Consider the following 23,462-nt stretch of genomic DNA (forward strand, 5'->3'; position numbering starts at 1 on the left):
TACTGAATGATAGTCATTGAGGTAGGTTACCACGTTCTTCTTGGGCACTGGTATAATTGAAGCCTGCTTGAAGGATCCAGTGGGCTGAATAATCTGATTCCATGTTGTACGACTTTCTTCTATAGGCCAAGTATTTCTCCAGTCACAGGTTTTTCTCCTGACTTCGAATTACCTTGGTTGTTGTTTGCTGCCAAAAACTACTCTGATGTCAAGAATTCATATTTTGAAGATAAAATATAACATCTACAGTATTTCTTATTTCTCTCATGGTCTAAGAAATGACGGTAACTTTAATAACCCAAGAATAAACAGTTATAGATTAATTTGCATCTGCTATAAAAAGTGGCACATGTATTGATTCCAGTGAATTTTTAATCTGTATAAAAATTGAGATTAATTTGATCAGAAATTTAAAAGTAGAAGATAAAGCCCTTGTTTCTCACATAAGCTCAAATTTAAATTTTGAAGATCCGTTATTGTGGTCTCAATTTCTACACTGCAAAACAGTAGTTAAGTTGCCAACAGAATACAATGTTGTCCCATTTTTACTCTTGCACTTACTTAAAGCTTCTGGCTCTCCCAGTCAGTCTGTCTTTGCCCTTTGATTTACTGCTGTCTGTGGCTTCAAACCACGGAAATAATTCCTTGGTCTTGTTAGAATGATTCCTATCATCTGAAACATAGCAAGACAGATTTAAGTAATAGGATTAGAAGACAATACTAAAGTGCTTTTTGAGTAAACGTTTTTGTAGAAAATTTAAAAGAGCACTCCTTTTTGACATTATGATGGAGAGACAAAATTCTTTATTGTTTACATAAAAGAATTCTTTCTCAGCTACTTAAATAACCCTGCAACAACTCTTTAAAAAGCTTAATTTAAGACATTGAAAGAGTGTTCTCATGCTTCTGTTTTTCAAGTTCTGTCTACTGCATCGTACCATAAAATACAAAAGCATATTATTGCTCGGGGTATCAGTAAGACAAAGTATAATGCATGTGAAGTGAGTGGTGAAATGTAGAAATACCAGAAGAATTAATCCTAATTTCTGAAATCATGATCAGACTCCATTATCAGTTTCTTCATGCAGTAGTACTCCATACATGGTATGATTTCAGAACAATGCATGAAAAGCAACAGTTGGAACCACAAAAGGAAAAAAGAGCTCCTGCAAGTTAAAGAATGAAGCCAGGGAATTAAAAAAATTTTCATTTAATATAAGTGTTTTAATAGTTACAATTATCTATTGATACAATTTAAATCCAGAAGTCTGGGAAGGCACCTCAGACTATTGAATGTTCACTCTGTACACGGGGGAGCTTGTCCTGAACAAACAGCTGAAGGGACATGACGTCCCTTGATCTTGCACAGAAGCTGACATCACTGCTCACCATCAGTGTGTGTTTCATGGATAGCACAAGGTGGCTGCGAAAAATTCTGCTGAAGCAGAATGAGAAACTAGAATCTGTGATCTGCTGACAGATTTTACTTGAGTTAAGAGAGAGATTAAGAAGCAGAATCTCACTTTCCAATACATACAGAAACAGCAGATGGATGTACTTTACTGGAAGTAATTCTAATGAGACCTGTACAGGTCAGACAAATTGAACCTCAATAAAGTTAGGATCAATGTCTTCATGAGAGATTGTGTGTGTGCAGGTATGTGGAGGGGAGTGGGGAGCATAAACTAATTTGATGGTGGGGGTAGAGGTGGAATGGATGTAGGAAGGTTACATTAAGATACAAAAAAAAGTGGAAATGGATTGTTTGAGGTACATCACACTAGAACAAGAAACAAAGTCTTTAGATAGGGTCAAAGGCATATTTACAGCAATGTGAAGGTAGGAAGTGTACCAGATAAGGTTGGGAATCCACAGGTGTAATTATTCACATAACATGATATGTTACGGCAACACAGAGACCTGTCTTAAGAAAAGGCAGGAATTTGTCCCAAATATTTTTGGATACAACGTATCCAGATTTCCATAACCATAATTCCCTGATCGTTCAAAATTTTATCTATTTCCCCTTTAAATTCCCTCAATGACTGAGCCTCCACAGACTTATCTTGTGCACTTACTAAGTAAACTTGACGTAGTGACTTAGAAATTCTGCCTTAGTGAAGGACTGCTGACTGGCCATGAACTCACAGATAACTTCAAGCCGCTCAGAACTGACACACAAAGTTGTAGCTGTACACTCATCAGCCTACACAGCTTAGAAGTGGTTACTTCACCCATCATGTCCATGCCAACATTTTGTCCATCTACACTAATCCACACTTGAACCATATCCTTCTATACCTTAACAACAGGAATTCTGCAGATGCTGGAAATTCAAACAACACACATCAAAGTTGTTGGTGAATGCAGCAGGCCAGGCAGCATCTCTAGGAAGAGGTACAGTCGACGTTTCAGGCCGAGACCCTTTGTCAGGACTAACCCTTCGTTAGTCTTGACGAAGGGTCTTGGCCTGAAACATCGACTATACCTCTTCCTAGAGATGCTGCCTGGCCTGCTGCGTTCACCAGCAACTTTGATGTGTATTCCTTCTACACCTTGCCTGTTTTTTAAATTCAAATTTTTATTATTATTTATTCTTATTTTACAAAGCAGCACAGCATATCCCAGAGCAGATACAGTACAGCATATTTACACAGCCATCCCATGACAGGAAAACAAATAAAACTTGGAGACAGAAAGAAGTTCTAATTTAAGTTTAAAGTAACATACAACCAGAACTGATTCCACGCATCTTGCGCTTTTCCCTCACTGTTAATTCTTCCCAACATGTGTTCATATGATGAAATCTTAATCATTTCCTCAGTCCATTCCTTCACAGTGGGACATCTGGGTTTTTTCCAGTTTTGCAATATAATTCTTGCAACTGTGATAAGACCCACCTTTAGAATAGTAAATTTGTTATTGTTTATATTAGGTATCATTGTCCTATCACCCAAGAGACAAAGCCGTGGACAAATCATACCTTGCTTGTTTAAATGCAGTGATTGTAAACACAAAGAACACTGCAGATGCTGGATATCCAAAGCAACACACACAAAACTCTGGAGGAACTCAGCAGGTCGGACAACACATTTGGAAAAGAATAAACAGTTGATGTTTCAGAATGAGACCCTTCTTTAGGACTGAGAAGGAAGATGGAAAATGCCAAAATAAAACGTTGGGGGGGGGAGGGGAAAGAGGCTAGCTGGAAGGTGATAGGTGAAGCCAGGTGGGTGGGAAAGTAACAGCAGGAAAATAAAAAATCTGATTGGAAAGGACAGTGGACCATAGGAGAGAGGGAACATCAGGGGAGGGAGGAAGAAGTAATAGGCAGGAAAGAAGTAAAAGGTCAGTGTGGGGAATAGACGACATAAATCAATATTCATGTCATCAGTTTGGAAGGTACCCAGATGGAATATAAGGTGTTGACTCCTCCATCCTGAGGGTGGCCTCATCTTAGCACAAGAGGAGACCATAGACGAACACATAAGGATGGGAATGGGATTTAAAATGTTTGGCCACCTGGAAGTCCTACTTGTGGTGGATGGTGCGGAGGTGCTTAACGAAGCAGGCCCCCAATTTATGACAGGTCTCAGCAAGGTAGAGGAGGCTGCATCGGAAGCACTTGACACAATGGATGACCCCAGCAGATCTGCAGGTGAAGTGTTGCTTCACCTTGAGGAACTGTTGGGACCCTAAATAAAAGGGATGGAGGAAAGTGTATGGACAGGTGTGGCACTTAGGCCACTTGCAGGGATAAGTGTTGGGAGGGAGATTAGTGGGGAGGGATGAATGGATAAGGAAATCGTGGAGGGAGTGACCGCTGCAGAAAGTGGTGAGGGGAGGTAAAGGTATGTTTAGATGTAGGATCCATTTGGAGATGGCAGAAGTTAGAGGATAAAATGTTGGGTGCAGAGGCTGATGGGCTGGTAGGTAAGGACAAGAGGAACTCTATCACTATTAACGCGGCATGAAGATGGGGTGTGCAAATATATGGGAAATGAAGGAATGCGGGAGAAGGCAGCATCAATAGCACAGAGAGGGAGACGCTTCTTTAAAGAAGGAGGACATTTCCGATGTCCTGTAATGGAAAGTCGCGTCCTGGAAACAGATGTAGTGGAGGCAAAGAAACTACTGGTGGTAACTGATTCCACCACTTCCTTTGGCATTATCCTTTGGAAATAAGTATTTTGCATCAATCTTCACTGTGGATGACACAAGCAGTATGCCAGATGTTTGAGAGTGTCAGGGCAAAAGTGAAGTTGTCATTACTAGGGAGAAGGTGCTTGGGAAACTGAAAGGACTGAAGGTAGATAAGTCACCTGGACCAGATGGTATATACCTGAAGGTTCTGAAAGAGGTGTCTGAAGAGGCATTAGTGGAGGCATTAGTAATGATCTTTCAAGGATCACTAGATTTTGGAATGGTTCAGAAGGAATGGAAAATTGAGAGTGTCAGTCTTCTCTTCAAGAAGGGAAAGATGCAGAGGAAAGGAAATTATAGGCTAATTATCTGCAGCTTAATGTGAAAAAGACTAAGGAGCTGGTGGTAGACCTGAGGAGAGCTAAGGTACCAGTGACCCCTGTTTCCATCCAGGGGGTCAGTGTGGACATGGAGGAGGATTACAAATACCTGGGGATACAAATTGACAATAAACTGGACTGGTCAAAGAACACTGAGGCTGTCTACAAGAAGGGTCAGAGCCGTCTCTATTTCCTGAGGAGACTGAGGTCCTTTAACATCTGCCGGACGATGCTGAGGATGTTCTACGAGTCTGTGGTGGCCAGTACTATCATGTTTGCTGTTGTGTGCTGGGGCAGCAGGCTGAGGGTAGCAGGCACCAACAAAATCAACAATCTCATTCGTAAGGCCAGCGATGTTGTGGGGATGGAACTGGACTCTCTCACTGTGGTGTCTGAAAAGAGAGGATTCTGTCTAAGTTGCATGCCATCTTGGTCAATGTCTCCCATCCACTACATAATGTACTGGGTGGGCACAGGAGTCCATTCAGCCAGAGACTCATTCCTCCGAGATGCAGCACAGAGCGTCATAGGAAGTCATTCCTGCCTGTGGCCATCAAACTTTACAACTCCTCCCTTGGAGGGTCAGACACCCTGAGCCGATAGGCTGGTCCTGGATTTATTTCATAATTTACTGGCATAATTTACATATTACAACTATTTATGGTTCTATTACTATTTATTATTTGTGGTGCAACTGTAACGAAAACCAATTTCCCCCGGAATCAATAAAGTATGACTATGACTAGTTAGTCTGATCTCAATGGTTGGGAAGATGTTGAAGTCGATTGTTAAGGATTTGGTTTCAGGGTACTTGGAGTCAGCATGATTTCCTCAAGGGAAAATCTTGCCTAACAAATCTGCTGAAATTCTTTGCAGAAATAATAATCAGGATAGACAAAGGAGAATCGGTGGATGTTGTGTACTTGGATTTTCAAGTCTTTGACAAGGTGTCACACTAGAAGCTGCTTAACATTTTAACAGCCCATGGTATTACAGAAAAGAAACTAGCATGTATAAAAGGCATTGGCTGATTGGCAGGAGGCAAATAGTGGAAATAAAAGGAGCCTTTTCTGGTTGGCTGCCAGTAACTAGTGGTGTTCCACAGGGGTCTGTGTTGTTACCATCTCTTTTCATGTTATATGTCAATGACTTGGATGATGAAATTGATGGCTTCTTGGCCAAGTTTACGGATGATACCAATATAGGTGTAGGAGCAGGTAGTTCTGAGGAGGCAGAGAGGCTACAGAAGGACTTGGACAGATTAGTGGAATAGGCAAAGAAGTGGAAGATGGAATACAATGTCAGAAAGTGTATGATCACGCCAGCAGGAAAATGATCAGCTATGATGAAATGACAGAGCAGACTCAATGGGCTAAATTGCCTAATTCTGCTTCAATATCTTATGCTCCATAAATCTACCTTTCTCTGTGTAAAAACTTTCTCCTCTTATCCCCTTAAAAAATCCTTCCTTTCATCATAAATCTATGCTTGATTAAAGGTTCTGTCTACCTCATCTATGTTTTTTATAATTTAATACATTTGTCAGGTCATTCCTCAGCCTCTTTCACTCTACGAAAAACAAGCCCAGCCTATCCATTCTCTCTCCATAACTAACATCCTCCAGTCTGGGCAATAGCCTGGTAAAACTTCTCTTCACTCTCTCTAGTACGATCGCATCTTTCCCAGACTATGGTGACCAGAACTGAATACAATGTTCCAAATGTGGTTAATCCAATATTTTGTAAAATTGTTACATAACCTCTCAATTCTCATATTAAATATGCTGACCCATAAAGGCATTCTTGCTGTACACTTTAGAAACATAGTAACATAGAAAACCTATAGCACAGTACAGGCTCTTCAGCCCACAAAGCTGTGTTGAACATGTCCCTACCTGAGAAATTACCTAGAGTTACCCATAGCCTTCCAATTTTCTGAGCTCCATATATCTGTCCAGGAGTCTGTTAAAAGATCCTATTGTATCCGCCTCCACCACCGTCACCGGCAGCCCATTCCACGCACTCACCATTCTCTGCATAAAAATCTTACCCCTGATGTCTCCTCTGTACCTACTTCCAAGCACATTAAAACTGTGCCTTCTCGTATTAGTCACTTCAGCCCTGGGAAAAAGCCTCTGACAATGATCCGTGCCTCTCATCATCTTACACACCTCTATCAGGTCACCTCTCATTCTCCATCACTCCAAGGAGAAAAGGCCAAGTTCACTCAACCTATTCTCATAGGGCATGCTCCCCAATCCAGGCAACATCCTTATAAATCTCCTCTGCACCCTTTCTATGGTTTCCACATCCTTCCTGTAGTGAGGCAACCAGAACTGAGCACAGTACTCCAAGCGTAGTCTGACCAGGGTCCTATATAGCTGCAACATTAGCTCTCAGCTTCTAAACTCAATCTCATGATTGATGAAGGCCAATGCACCGTATGCTTTCTTAACTACAGAGTCAACCTGTGCAGCAGCTTTGAGTGTCCTATGGACTCGGATGCCAAGATCCCTCTGATCCTCCACACTGCCAAGAGTCTTACCATTAATGCTATATTCTGCCATCATATTTGACTTACCAAAATAAACCACCTCACACTTATCTGGGTTGAACTCCACCTGTCATTTCTCAGCCCATTTTTGCATCCTATCAATGTCCCGCTGTAACCTCTGACAGCCCTCCATACTATCCGCAACACCTCCAACCTTTGTGTCATCAGAAAATTTACTAACCTATCCCTCCACTCCTTCATCCAGGTCATTTACAAAAATCACGGGGTCCCTGAACAGATCCCTGAGACACACCGCTGGTGACTGACCTCCATGCAGAATATGACCTGTCTACAACCACACTTTGCCTTATGTAGGCAATCCAGTTCTGAATCCACAAAGCAATTTTCCCTTGGATCCCATGCCTCCTCACTTTCTCAATAAGCCTGCATGGGATACCTTGTCAAGTGTCTTACTGAAATCCATATACGCTACATCTACTGCTCTACCATCATCAATGTGTTTAGTCACATCCTCAAAAAATTCAATCAGGCTCGTAAGGCACGACCTGCCTTTCACAAAGCCATGCTGACTATTCTTAATCATATTATGCCTCTCCAAATGTGCATAAATCCTGACTCTCAGGATCTTTTCCATCAACTTACCAACCACTGAAGTAAGACTCACTGGTCTGTAATTTCCTGGGTTATCTCTACTCCCTTTCTTGAATAATGGACAACATCCGCAACCCTCCAGTCCTCTGGAACCTCTCCCGTCCCCATTGATGATGCAAAGATCATTGCTAGAAGCTCAGCAATCTCCTCCCTCGCCTCCCACAGTAGCCTGGGGTATGTCTCATCCGGTCCCGGTGACTTATCCAACTTGATGCTTTCCAAAAGCTCCAGCACATCCTCTTTCTTAATATCTACATGCTTAAACTTTTCAGTCCGCTGTAAGTCATCCCTACAATCGCCAAGATCCTTTTCCGTAGTGAATACTGAAGCAAAGTACTCATTAAGTACCTCTGCTATCTCCTCCAGTTCCATACACACTTTTCCAATGTCACACTTGATTGGTCCTATTCTCTCATGTCTTGCTCTTAACATACTTGTAGAATGCTTTGGGGGTTTCCTTAATCCTGTCTACCAAGGCCTCTTATGGCCCCTTCTGGCTCTCCTAATTTCTTTCTTGAGCTCCTTCTTGCTAGCATTCTAATCTTCTAGCTCTCTATCATTACTTAGCTTTTTGAACCTTCCGTAAGCTCTTCTTTTCTCCTTGACTAGATTTACAACAGCCTTTGTACACCACGGTTCCTGCACCCTACCATCCTTTCCCTATCTTATTGGAACATACCTATGCAGAACTCCATGCAAATATCCCCTGAACATTTACCACATTTCTTCCATACGTTTCCCTGAGAACATCTGTTTCCAATTTATGCTTCCAAGTTTCTGCCTGATAGCCTCATATTTCCCCTTACTCCAATTAAACCTTTCCCTAACTTGTCTGTTCCTATCCCTCTCCAATGCTATGGTAAAGGAGATAGAGTTGTGATCACTATCTCCAAAATGCTCTCCCATTGAGAGATCTAACACCTGACCAGGTTCATTTCCCAATACCAGATCAAGTACAGTCTCTCCTCTTGTAGGCTTATCTACATATTGTGTCAAGAAACCTTCTTGAACACACCTAACAAACTCCACCCCATCTAAATCCCTCGCTCTAGGGACATACCAATCGATATTCGGAAATTAAAATCTCCCACAACAACAACCTTGCTATTATTACACCTTTCCAGAATCTGTCTCCCTATCTGCTCCTCAGTGTCCCTGTTACTATTGGGTGGTCTATAACAAACATCCAGTAGAGTTATTGATCCCTTCCTGTTCCTAACTTCCACCCACTGAGACTCCATAGACAATCCCCCCATGTCTTCCTCCTTTTCTGCAGCTGTGACACCATCTCTGATCAGCAGTGCCATGCCCCACCTCTCTTGTCTCCCTCCCTGTCCTTTCTGAAACATCTAAAGTGTGGCACTCGAAGTAACCATTCCTGCCCCTGAGCCATCCAAGTCTCTGTAATCGCCGCAACATTATAACTCCAAGTACTGATCCACGCTTTAAGCTCATCTGCTTCGTTCATAATACTCCTTGCGTTAAAGTAGACATACCTGAAACCATCGGTCTGAGCATGTCCCTTCTCTATCACCTGCCTATCTTCTGTCTCACACTGTCTCCAAGCTTTCTTCACCGCTCTATGATCTGGTGTTGTTAGTCTCAGGGAAACAACCCCAAGGTCCCTTTGTTCATCAACATTCTTTAGCATATTACCATTTACTGTATATCTCCTACAGTATCTGACTTCCCAAAATCTATCACCTTGCATGGGTCAGTGTTAAATTCCATCTGTCAATGCTCTACTAAGCTTTCCATCTGTTTTGTATCCTGCTGTAGCTTTTTGACAACTTTCCTTGCTATCCACAACTGAATTTACTATCATACCTACATTGACATCCAAGTCACTAATATAAATCACAAACAACATCAATCCCTGTGGCACAGCACTTGTCACAGACTTCCAATCAGAAATGCATCCTTCCACAACTACCTCTGCTTCTGGTCACTCAACCCATTTTACATCCAATTACCCAGCTTGCCTTGCTTCCCAACAGCCATGCACAAACTTGTCAAGCGCCTGACTAAAGTCCATTTATACAACTTTTACTTACTTGCCTTCAACCTTCTCGATTAGCTCCTTAAACAACTTGAAATTGGCAAGCATGTCTTCCCTGAACTAAACTAAGCTATAAATCTTTGATCAGCTCCTGCTTTTCAAATATACTTGAATCCTATCCCTTTGTATTTTTCCCAATAATTTCCCTACCACTGATGCAAGGCTCACTAACCTATAGTTACTTGACTTGCTCTTACTGCCCTTCTTAATTAAAGGAACAGCATTCGCAATCCTCTCCTGAGATCAAAGGGGAAGTGTCTATGAAATCATTGTCTTGGCTTCAGTTATCTCTATGCTTGCTTCCCACAACCTTATCAGGCCTTGGGGATTTATCAATCTTTGTGTGTTCATCTAACATCTTCTTCTTAATAATGATCTGCTCCTGATTATCCTTGAATACACTATCTTCCATGTCTTTCTCCTTGGTGAATACAGATGAGAAGCATTCATTTAAGATCTTTGTCACATCACTTGGCTGCATACATAGTTTACTTCTTTGGTCCCCAAGAAGAACCACTCTTTTTCTGTATATTTGTCTTGTTCCTGAGCAATCTGGGGATTTGCCTTCATATTACTTGCAAGGAATTTTCATAGGTACTATTCGCCCTCCTAAATTTCCAACTGAACTTCTCTGCTATATATTTTATATTCCTTAAGAAAATTTCCTGATTCCATCTGTTTGTATATTTCCTTTTTTTTGCTGATCAAGCCTTCAATACCCATTCAAAGTTCCCTAATCTTAACATTTCCTTTTTCCTCTTTCCAGAACATTCTGGCTCTGAACTCTTACTAATTCTCTTTTAAATAACTTGGAGTACTGCGCTCAGTTCTGGTCGCCTCATTACAGGAAGGATGTGGAAACTATAGAAAGGGTGCAGAGGAGATTTACAAGGATGTTGCCTGGACTGGGGAGCATGCCTTATGAAAACAGATTGAGTGAACTCGGCCTTTTCTCCTTGGAGCGACCGAGGATGAGAGGTGACCTGATAGAGGTGTACAAAATAATGAAAGACATTGATTGTGTGGATAGACAGAGGCTTTTTCCTAGGACTGAAATGGCTGCCATAAGAGGACACAGGTTTAGGGTGCGGGGGAGTAGGTACCGAGGAGATGTCGGGGTAAATTTTTTTATGCAAAGTGGTGAGTGCGTGGACTGGGCTGCCAGCAACGGTGGTGGAGGCAGATACGATAGGGTCTTTTCAGAGACTTTTGGATAGGTACATGGAGCTTAGAAAAATAGAGGGCCATGGGTAACCCTAGTAATTTCTAAGGTAGGGACATGTTCAGCACAACTCTGTGGGCCGAAGGGCCTGTATTGTGCTGTAGGTTTTCTATGTTTCTATGTTTCTCACACCTGCCTGCTATCATCTTACCCACAAGCATATGTTCCCAATCTACTCTCACTAGAATCATTAGTAAAATAAGCTATATCTCTAGTTCAAGATTTTAACTTGAGGGCCAGCTTTATCTCTTTCCATGACTAGCCTGAAATTCACAGAATTTCTGTCACCATTTTCAAAGTATGCCCCCTCAAAACACTTCCACCACCTGCCCAGTTTCATTTCCTAAGATAAAGTCAAATTTGGCCCCATCTCTAGTAGGATGATCTATTATCAAAATATTTTCTTGGATGCACTTAACAAAATACCACTCCATCTAAACCCCTGTTGATGTCAGGAAAGTTAAAATCCCCTGCTACTATTACAATTATGCTCTTACACCTTACTGTGATTTGCCTAGATATCAGTTCCTCAAATTCCCACTGAGTATTATGGTAAAACCCCAACAGTGATACCTCTCGTTTTTCACAAGTTCTACCCATGTGGACTCACGGGTCAATCCCTCTAAAGTACTCTCTGTAAGTATTTGTGTTATGTTCTCTCAGATCAGCATGTTTTCCCCCGCCTTTTTTGTATGCCCCTTCATCACATCTGAAACTTCTATACACTGGAATATGGAGCTGCAAGTCCTGCCTTTCATTCAATCACATTTCTGTGATTGCAATAATGCCATAATTCCAAGTCCTGATCCATGCTCAAAGCTCACCTGACTTGCCTGTGAGGATCTTTGCCTTGATGCACTATTCTAATTTTCATACCCTTTAACCCCAGCCCCTTCTACCAAGAAAAATGAATCAGATGAAGTAACACATCTGCTGGTGTTGTCTACTGCATCTGGTGCTCCTGACACAATCCGTGCTCTATCCACCAAAACCAGGGTTTTCCAGTGACCAACCATTTTAATTCCTATCCCCATTCCCATTCTAACATGTCAGTCCATGGCCTCCTCTTCTGCCATGATGAGGCCACTCTCAGGGTGGAGTAGCAACACCTCATATTCCATCTAGATAGCCTCCAACTTGATGTCATGAACATTGATTTCTCCTTCTGATAATTCCCTCCCCACTTTTTCTCTTTTTCTATTCCTCACTCTGGCTTCTTACCTCTTTTCCTCACCTGCCTATCACCTTCCCCTGGTGCCCCTCCATCTTCCCTTTCTCACATGGTCCACTCTCCTCTCCTATCAGCCCTTTACCTTTCCCATACCTGGCTTTACCCGTCACCTTCCAGCAAGTTCTCCTTCCCCTCCCACCTTTTTATTCTGGCATCTTCCCCCTTCCTTTCCAGTCCTGAAGAAGGGTCTGAGTCCTTTTTTAAAGCTCAATAAAATTCCAATCATATAAACAATAGCTTGTACCTCTGACCATGATGTTCTATCAACCCTCCACTCCACTGAAATCATCTGCAGTACTTCCTTTATCATACTCATCCTGTTACTTCAGTCACATATTCCTGTTTTCCTTTTACTAGCTAGCCTTCTTCTGTATCTGCTTTCACAAATGTGATGAAAGAGGGTTACAAAAGTACACATAGACTAAGATGTTAACTGTCCTGTGCTAGCACCAGTGGGATCAACAGTTGATCTGCCACCTGTCTTCAGGAGAGAGAGATAAGTAAGACAATGGAGCAGGATTTGGAAATGTTAATGAAGAGACGAGAGAGTTTAACAGAAGGAGACACCAGTCTGGGTATTGTCAAGACCGGCTCCTTTTGAACCCTGAACTGTTTGAAGTGTGATGGACAGGCGATATCCCAGCAGGGGGATAAAAAGGGGCAGGTTCGCTAAGACAAGACACACACGACACCATGAGGTAATGAGACCCTGGAAGCGGTGCGCACCCACAAGTCGGTGGGAGTTTTTGGAGGTCTGGTCGCGGGTCCAGCCATAGACGCACAGGGTGGAAAGATACGGTCGGTGGGAACCTGGTGCGTGTTCGCCCTTGCATGGGTGCCGGGTTCACCGCTAAAGAACGATCGTGTCTGGAACGGAGGGGTCACAGTCGGTGACCTCAGAAGACATTACCAGGGACTCGCCTGAAAGCTAACTGCAAGGAATATCAAAGGTCTGTGTGGAATCCGTTTTGAATATTCATTCGCTTTTGCTCTCTCTCCTTTTCCCCGCCCAACAGCACAACAGTGATTACTGTGAACTGAACTGAACTCAATTGAACTGAACTTTGCGTCACTTGAAACTGGTCATTTACCCCTAGACTGCGATAGAGCTTGATTGATCCTATTACCCTAGTTCTGCGTACATGTGTGTTTATCATTGCTGAACTGTTGCATTTATTATCCTTTTGATTAGAGTACTGTGTTGCTTATTTCTTTAATAAAACTTTCTTAGTTCCAGTAATCCAGACTCCAACTGAGTGGTCCATTTCTGCTGGTTTGGCTACCCAGTTATGGGATATGTAACACAAATAAATCTATGATTGCCCACTCTTCCACTCCTTATTACTCACTTATTTTCATTTTATTTTCTCTTACATGCTTTCAATTTCTCTTTCTTACAACTAACATTCACCACAAATTCTGTGCTGCATTCAAATTCTATTTCTGCTCCCCTTATATTGGTCAAACTCAAAAATCAGTTAAAATCCTATGACTATCAGGCTTCAACTCTTTAGAACATAGAACAGTACAGCACAGGAAAAGCTCCTTCAGCCACAATGTCTGTGCTAACCATGATACTATGTCATCCTTTGTTGAATTTACCAATTGCTTATATCCTATTTTACTAAACAATTGAAAGCTCTCCCATTTTTATCTGCAATCATCTGCATTCTATATTAATCACCTCGTACATTCATAACTTGGTTAGAGAGCCACCATCTAACTCCGTTTCAACTTCCAACTAAAGCTTTCTTTAGCAAGGCCTTTGACAAAGTCACGCATGGGAGGGTGTGGGGGGTGTGGGGGGGGGGAGCTGGCCCAGAGGTTCAGTCACTTGGCAATCAGGGTGAATTAGTAAATTGAATCTCATCTTCCACTTGGGATATTGCAGCCTTTGGGACTTCACAATGAATTAGAATTTCAAGTAATTATTTTTCTCCCTCCACAGATGTAACTGTACTTTTGTTTCACAATTTTTTTTTCTTTTTAGTTTTCACCTACGAATTATTAAGCTAATTGTTACATCTGCAACAGACACTCTCTTAATTTTCTCTATCTCTTCCTCTCTACCAACTGAAACATGCTTGTTTTCTCAGATTTTCTTCTCTAATGAAGGGAACTTGACCAAAATGACGATCTTGTTTCTCTTCCTACTGATGGTCTTGAACTGCTTAGTTCTTGTATGATTTCCTATAAAATTTCAAAATGTTTCAGTGATCACCTTTTATTCATTTAAGCTCAAGTATTGACCTGTATGCATACTCTCTGCATATATGAGAGACCCTCCATCTGAAATGTCCTCTAATGAAAATAAATGTGGCTTCCTTTTTACTGTGGTTGATGGAGCCCGATGTTACATCTATTCTGCTTCTCATACTACTGCTCTCATCCACTTCCTCCCAGACAGGAAAGTAAATCGAGAGGAATTTTATCTTTGGTACCAAAAAGTAATGGCCGGAGGTCGATTTCCCCTTGTCCTTGTCTTTCACCAAGTGTGCCTCTACATCCAGCATATCATCCTTTGTTATTTCTGCCAGCTGCAACATAGAAACATAGAACACCTACAGCAAAATACAGACCCTTGGGCCCACAATGCTGAGCCTAACATGTCCTTACTTTAGAAATTGCCTAGAGTTACCTGTAACCCTCTAATTTTCTAATTTTTCTAAGCTCCATATACCTATCCAGGAGTCTCTTAAAAGATCCTATTGTATCTGCCTCCACTACAGTTGCCAGAACCCATTTCAAGCACTCACCACTACCTGTGTAAAAAAAATCTGCCTTGTACCTACTTCCAAGCACCTTAAAACTGTGCCGTCTCGTGTTAGACATTTCAGCCTTGGGAAAAAGCCTCTGACTATCCACACAATCAATGCCTCTCTTCATCTTATATACCTCTATCAGGTCACCTCTCATTCTCCATCACTCACTCCAAGGAGAAAAGGCCGAGTTCACTCAACCTACTCTCATAGGGCATGCTCCCCAACCCAGGCAACATCCTTGTAAATCTCCTCTGCACTCTTTCCATGGTTTCCACATTCTTCGTGTAGTGAGGCGACCAGAACTGAGCACAGTACTCCAAGTGGGGTCTGACCAGGGTCCTATATAGCTGTAACATTACCTCTCGGCTCTTGAACTCAATCCCACGATTCATGAAGGCCAATACACCGTACACCTTCTTAACCACACATTCAACCTGCGCAGCAGCTTTAAGTGTCCTATGACTCGGACCCCAAGATCCTTCTGATCCTCCACACTTGCCAAGAGTCTTACCATTAATACTATATTCTGCCATCATATTTGATCTACTAAACTGAACCACCTCACACTTATCTGGGTTGAACTCCATCTGCCACTTCTCAGTCCATTTTTGCATCCTATCAATGTCCTGATGTAACCTCTGACAGCCCTCCACACTATCCACAACACCTCCAACCTTTGTGTCATCAGCAAATTTCCTAACCCATCCCTCCACTTCCTCATCCAGGTCATTTATAAAAATCATAAAGTGTAGGGGGTCCCAGAACAGATCCCTGAGGCACACCACTGGTCACCGACCTCCATGCAGAATATGACCTGTCTACAACCACTCTTTGCCTTCTGTGGGCATGCCAGTTCTGGATCCACAAAGCAAGGTCCCCTTGGATCCCATGCCTTCTTACCTTCTCAATAAGCCTTGCATGGGGTACCTTATCAAATGCCTTTCTGAAATCCATATACACTACATCTATTGCTCTACTTTCATCAGCATGTTTAAGTCATATCCTCAGAAAATTCATTTAGGCTCGTAAGGCACTACCTGCCTTTTGTCAAAGCCATGCTGACTATTCCTAATCATATTATACCTCTCCAAACGTTCATAAACCCTGCTTCTCAGGATCTTCTCCATCAACTTACCAACCACTTAAGTAAGACCCACTGGTCTATAATTTCCTGGGCTATCTCTACTTCCTTTCTTGAATAAGGGAACAACATCTGCAACCCTCTAATCCTCCGTAACCTCTCCCTATCCCCATTGATGATGCAAAGATCATCACCAGTGGCTCAGCAATCTCCTCCCTCGCCTCCCACAGTAGCCTGGGGTATATTTTGTCTGGTCCTGGTGATTTATCCAACTTGATGCTTTCCAAAAGCTCCAGCACATCCTTTTTCTTAATGTCTATATGCTCAAACTTTTCAGTCCACTGTAAATCATCCCTACAATCGCTAAAGTCCTTTTCTGTAGTGAGTACTGAAACAGGTCAGGTCACTCGTCTGAGTGCTACTGGAACCATGTAACCCAGTACTACCTGTCACATGGTTGGGTGGTCGGCAACTAAACCGGCTCCCCAACCAGGCTTGCCTGGTGAGGAGGATGGCTAGACACCCTGCAGGACAAGAAACAAGACCTGTCAAAGGGCAGATGAACCCTCTTGTAGGGTCAACGGCCATCTGGCAAACAAGTGCCGTGAAGCGCGGAAAGGGCATCCCTTGCATCGAAGCTTGGTCTGGCCATTCACTGCAACAGAACTTCCCCCAGCCGTCTTGGACCCCACCATGCTGCTGGATCAGGGAGGGGATGTTGAGAGGGTGGGTCTGGACCTGTGCAACCCCTACTCACCTAAAATCCACTCACGCACACACTGTTCCTTTCTGAGGAGTGGGGTCAACCCCACTAACTGACTGAAAGGAACCTTCTTCATCCTATGGGATGGATAGCCAGAGAGAGCGAGAGAGAGAGAGAGAGAGAGAGAGAAAGAGAGACTGAAGCAAAGTATTCATTAAGTACCCCCGCTACCTCCTTCGGTTCCATACACACTTTTCCACAGTCATACTTGATTGGTCTCATTCTCTTACGTCTTATCCTCTTGCTCTTCACATACTTGTAGAATGCCTTGGGGTTTTCCTTAATCCTGCTCGTCAAGGCCCTCTCATGGCCCCTTCTGGCTCTCCTAATTTCATTCCTAACATGGTCCCATTACCAGTAACATTTTCCTTCTCCCTACAGCTTTCCACTGAGAGACTACACAAAACCCATCCTTCCCCTACCCCAGGGACGCAGATTGGGGGACCGCTTCATCGAGCACCTCCGTTCCGTCTGCCACAAAAGACAGGATCTCCTGGTTGCCATTACTTCAACTCTGCTTCACATTCCCATTTGGATATGTCCATACATGGCCTCCTCTACTGCCATGATGAGGCTAAACTCAGGTTGGAGGAGCAACACCTCATATACTGTCTGGGTAGTCTCCAGCCCCTTGGCATGAACATTGAATTCTCTAACTTCTGGTAATTCCCTCCTCCTCCCTTCCCCTACCCCTATTTCACTCTGTCCCCTCCTCCAGCTGCCTACTACCTCCCTCATGGTTCCGCCTCCTTCTACTACCCATTGTGCTTTCCCCTATTCCTTCTTCATCTTTCCTGCTTATCACCTCCCTGCTTCCCCTCCCCCACCCCTTGATCTTTCCCTTTACTGGTTTTTCACCTGGCACCTACCAGCCTTCTCCTTCCCACCCTCCCCATGCCTTCTTTATAGGGCCCCTGCCCCCTCCCTCTTCAGTCCTGACGAAGGGTTCCGGCCCGAAATGTTGACCGTTCATTTCCACGGATGCTGCCCGACCTCCTGAGTTCCTCCAGCGTGTTCTGCGTGTTGCTTTGACCCCAGCATCTGCAAAGTATTTTGTGTTTAGGAGATAAATACCCTTGCTTGGTTTGTATCAGCTGAGGCCAAACACACGATGCGAGAAATCACTGCCTATGACACCAAATATTTCTATGTAGTAGCACCTCTCAGTAACACCACTGCTGCAAGAGTGGTGAGTCTTCTTGAATAGCTGCTTGAACACAATAAATACAGATCACTGAAAACTCACCTTTTACAAACTTTTGGGACTATCTGAGTCTGAGTGCGTCAAACAGTTACCTGGCCTCAGTGATGCTGGGCCGTCGGAGCAAATGGACCACATGCCATCTCTTCTGGGAAATCACTATCCTTACTTTATTTTTAAAGAACTCCTCATGCAACAAAAGCCTGATCAGGTTCATATAGCCCTCACTAATGCGCCTGTGATGAACTAAAAGGAACTTGCTAAAATGGCTGATAGCCTACACTCAGTAGGCGGCGGTGAATAATTCCTCCTCCTTTATCTACAAACATATATCAATAAGCCTGGTCAGTAAGGCCCCCAACATAAGGACGCCCGCACCTCCGAAATAGATGATGCCAGGCCTGCATTTTTAATACGCTCGTCTTGGTACAAACGTTAGGAAATGCCGACCACCCTGCAGCTTCAACAGTGCCACCATATTGGGACATCAGAGGTCCGTCAACACTGTAGGTTCCAGCTGCCAGGGTTGCCTACTGTTCATTATGAATGCCCTCTTAGACGGACACATCCAAGACTTTCTGGCACGTTTAGCCGGAAAGTTAATTTTTCGAAAGTCAGTCTGGTTAGGGACTATCATCATGTGCCTGTGTGCTCAGAGAACATTCCCAAAACAGCTATGATAACCCTTTTGGCCTCTTTGAATTTCTGTGCATGCTGCCTGGGTTGAAAAATACAGCACAGCACAGCCTTTCCAACAGCTGATGGATTCTGTATTAAAAGACTTCGATTTTCTTTTTGTTTACCTGGATGACATACTTGTCACCAATTTGTCAAATCCAAACACATATCTGATCTTCACACACTTTCTGAGTACTTAAGCCAATACAGGTTGATTATGAACCCTGCTAAATGCCAGTTTGGGTTGTCAACCATTGGCAATCTTATTTCCGCAGAAGGTGTGAAACACCTCCCATCAAAAGTAGCCACGATTATAGATTTCTTTTAGGCTTGGTGAGTTTCTATCACTGCTTCTTTCCTCAAGCTGCTGAACTTGTGCTCCCTTTGTATAGTGTGCTTAAAGGCAATACCCCTAATCACGTGCTTGACTGGTCAGTGGACATGACCAGGGCATTTGATGATACCAAATGACTTTCTAATGCGACCATACTGGAGCATCAGCCATAACAACTGACACTTCAGACTATTCTGTGTATCAGCTCCCCAACGCACCCACAGCCACGACACTTCAGACTATTCTGTGGATGCTGTGCACGAACAGCTGGTCAGAGGCGTGTGGCAGCCATTTGCCTTCTTCAGCTGCCAGCTGTAACCCCCTGTAAGGATGTACGGCATGTTTGACTGTGAGCTTCTTAGTCTCTATCAGACTGTCCGCCATTTTCGTTTTCTTCTAGAGGATCTCCATTTCACAGTGTTCGTTGACCTTGTGCTTGGGATGGCAAAAATATGAGATCCTTGGTCTGCACAGCAGCAACACCACCTGGCCTACATATTCACAACTGATATACAACATATCAAGGGGAAAAATAATGCTGTGGCTGACTGCCTCTCATGGCCAGCCACTGAGGCCGTACACATGGGGGTGGACTATGCCGGTGTGGTAGCTGACCAAGTTACTGACCCAGAGATCCAGGATTACTGAACAGCAGTCACAGACCTGCTGACATTAAGTTCAGAGAAGCTGGGGCTTCACTCCTGTACAATGTCTCAACCGGTTGCCCTTGCCCCATTTTGCCCACAAACTGGAGGCGGACTGCTTTTAACGTGCAAGAGGCCATGTATTCAGGCCAGAAGGCCTCACAGAAACCGAATGCACTGAAGTTTGTTGGCATGGCTTCAGGAAGATGTGCACAACTGGACTGCAGCCTGTGTGGAGTGTCAGCGGGCAAAAATTAACCGTCGTGTTCAGGCACCTTTTGAGGTTCCTGAGCAATGGTTTGACCATGTCAATGTGGATCTAGTTGGTCCTTTTCTCCCCTCCCGTGGTTTCACACACCTCCTTACCACGATGGACCACACCACCAGGTGCCAGAGGTTGTGCCTCCAGCATCGACAATGGCGACAGACATGGCTTGACATTCATTAGCACCTGGGTTGCTCGGTTTGGTGCCCCATTTGATATTTCCTCTGACCATGGTCCCCAATTCATTTCAGACCTCTGGGCTGTGATGGCCCAGAACTTTGGTGTTAGGCTACATCACAACACGGTGAATCACCCGTAGTCCAATGGCCTATGCGAGCAGTTTCACTGCTCCTTAAAGTCTGCTCTGAGGGCTTTCTTGACCGATGAGTGCTGGCATGATCGTCTCTCATTATTCCTGCTGGGGCTCAGAACAGCTCCAAAAGTGGATCTTCAGTTGTCCGTGGCTGAGTTGGTATACGGACAGCTTTACAAGTGTCAGATGATTTCATTCCTGACGCCTCGACCGCCTGGTTGGCCTCTCAACAGTGTTCCACCCTCCTCAGTAAATTCAATTCCTTTTCTCCTATTCCTACCTCCCATGGCGTACAACACCCTTGGGTTCCTGTTGACCTACATTCACAGCCTCATTTGTTTTTGTCCACCATGATGCACACCAACATCCTCTTAGACCCATTCTAAGGGCCTGTTCCACATTTTGGAATGGGAAAACAAGATTTTTATCATAGATAAGAGGGGTAAACCTGGATGTGTTTTGGTACATCACCTTAAACTGGCCAAGCTTTGGAGAATTCTGCTGCCATGCCCCTGCTGTCACACCATGACCATGGCCATGATCATGTCAACACACCTCTGAACAAACCAGAGGCACCTGGGGTTCCTCCACCCATAGATCACAGGGCCCGAGCTGGGCTGCTCGTCCAAACTTCAGACAGGCTTACAATGCTGGTTTTAGAGATTTCTGGTGGGGCTGGGGGCCTGTGTAGCATAATGTAATTGGGAGAAATGTACATAATTCACAGCCAACATTGACTTGGGTTTCGCTTTAAGAGCTGGTCTGACGTGATGACATTGTAATGTAAGGATTTTTTTAGCGCACTTTTGTATTTTAGTTTTTGGAGTTCAATAAAATGTTTTACGGGTTTTAATAAACATAAAACAGCTCACTTTGTTTTATTTGCGGAAACCTACACCATCTTCTGTACTACCTTCTGTAGTATCCATGACATCTCCAAGGAGCGATGCCCCAAAAAGGCAGTGTCTATCATTAAGGATCTCCATCATTCAGGGCATGCCCTCTTCACATTGCTACCCTCAGGAAGGAGGTACAGAAATGAGAAGGCACACATTCAATGATTCAGGAACAGCTTCTTCCCTTCTGCCATCCAATTTCTGAATCTACATTGAACACCACCTCACTACTTTTTTAATTTCTATTTTTGCACTACTTATTTAATTTAACATATATATGTTACTTACTGTAATGCAGTTTTTTCTGTTATTACAGTGGCATGCAAAAGTTTGGGCACTCCTGGTCAAAATTTCTGTTACTGTGAATAGCTAAGCGAGTAAAAAATGGCCTGATTTCCAAAAGGCATAAAGTTAAAGATGACACATTTCTTTAATATTTTAAGCAAGATTACTTTTTTTATTTCCATCTTTTACAGTTTCAAAATAACAAAAAAGGAAAAGGGCCCAAAGCAAAAGTTTGGACACCCTGCATGGTCAGTACTTAGTAACAACCCATTTGGCAAGTATCACAGCTTGTAAATGCTTTCTGTAGCCAGCTAAGAGTCTTTCAATTCTTGTTTGGGGGAGTTTTCACCCATTCTTCTTTGCAAAAGGCTTCTAGTTCTGTGAGATTCTTGGGCTGTCTTGCATGCACTGCTCTTCTGAGGTCTATCCACAGATTCTCGATGATGTTTAGGTCAGGGGACTGTGAGGGCCATGGCAAAACCTTCAGCTTGCGCCCCTTGAGGTAGTCCATTGTGGATTTTGAGGTGTGCTTAGGTTCATTGTCCTGTTGAAGAAGCCGTCCTCTTTTCATCTTCAGCTTTTTTACAGACGGTGTGATGCTTGATTCCAGAATTTGCTGGTATTTAATTGAATTCATTCTTCGCAACAAATTGTGTTTTTTGATATTTGGATGCTTTTAAGGTCTGCTACGTCTAAGAACGGGAAAGACGGCAAACCTCCGGTTAGACCGAAAGTTACCGATCCTCCTCCGAGTGAACCACCGTTAACTTTGAAAGCTATATCGGATCTGATTCAAACGGAAATTTCAACTACTATAACGGATTTGATTCGTGTGGAAATTTCAACTAAACTGCAGAAAATTATTGATGTAATTGATAAAATGGAAACATCTATCACGGAACATCAGACTGCTATATCTAATCTTCAAAAATCCACGCAACAAAATGAACTCAAGATGGGGAAAATTGAAGAAACAATTACTGTAATGAAGAAAAAACCTGACTTTCTGACTTTTAAAAACTCTGACTTAGAATGCAGAATGCGACGACAGAATATTCGAATTATTGGTATTCGTGAAGCTGCTGAATCTGATGACCCTATAAAGTTTTTTTCTCAACTTTTAAAAGATGCATTTCCTACCTTATTTCCTGACCAACCACCACTATTGGATCGGGCTCACAGAGTCCCATTATATTCGTCTAAGTCAGATAAACCTTGGCATGTTATTTTATGATTTCATTATTTTCAAGACAAGGAGAAATTGCTTCGATTCGCTCAACCTAAAGGTTACATTGATTTCTCGGATCTTCACTTTCGTTTGGTGGAAGACTTTAGTAAGCAGGTTCGGGATCAACGTGTCCGTTACAGATCTGTGATGTCGGAACTCTACAAGATGGATTTAAAACCAGTGTTGCTCTATCCTGCACGTTTAAAGATTCGTTCGCCTGATGGGTCTTCCCGTTTTTTCAACTCTCCATCGGATGCCCAGAGTTACCTGGATCAATTTTCACCTTCAACATCTTAATCACAATTATTAAATCATCTCTGTTTGATTGGAGGCAGTTAATCTGTTGGGTTTAATTTTTTTTTTGCTTTATATGAGGGCAGAAAAGTTTTTTTTCGGTTTAATTAACATGATTGCCAAACTTTTTTTTAATTGCGTCATTCCTTTCTTTTTCCCTGGGGATTCTGGGTGGCTATTCCCTCTGCATCATTTTACGTATTTCCTTTGAGGCCTTAAACTTTGTAGTTTTCAAACGTACATTTTGTAGTTTTTCCTAACTAGTCTATGTTAATTATCACATTTTCTTGTTTAATTATAGGGTCTGTTGTTCGTTAACGGTTTTCTTTATATTTACTCATTTTTTCTTTGTATTATATCGTGTTCGTCTTAATCGGTGTACTTTTTTTTTATTCCTCTACTGTTTTATAACTTTAGCTGATCCTTTTATATATATATACACTTTTTTTTAGTGAGCGTCTATCGGAAGTCATGGGGGTAGTTCTAGTGCTCGCTTCTTTCTGGCTGGTCTATTTTAG

The 23,462-nt window shown here is 42.9% G+C and overlaps 1 protein-coding gene across 9 annotated transcripts in view; it reads right to left on the minus strand.

The window, feature by feature from the left end:
- LOC134349452 (uncharacterized) overlaps positions 1-23,462 on the minus strand; it is a 420,820-nt gene that overhangs the window by 50,625 nt on the left and 346,733 nt on the right. For all 9 annotated transcript variants that reach the window (XR_010018683.1, XM_063053823.1, XM_063053798.1 and 6 more), the window contains one exon: positions 562-673. Coding sequence is in view for 8 of the 9 variants with exons in the window: in XM_063053823.1 (XP_062909893.1) it covers positions 562-673 (112 nt within the window). In the remaining variant the exon portion in view is untranslated. The remainder of the gene's footprint in view (positions 1-561; positions 674-23,462) is intronic.

Source organism: Mobula hypostoma, chromosome 1, assembly GCF_963921235.1.
Source record: "Mobula hypostoma chromosome 1, sMobHyp1.1, whole genome shotgun sequence".
NCBI lineage: Eukaryota > Metazoa > Chordata > Chondrichthyes > Myliobatiformes > Myliobatidae > Mobula > Mobula hypostoma.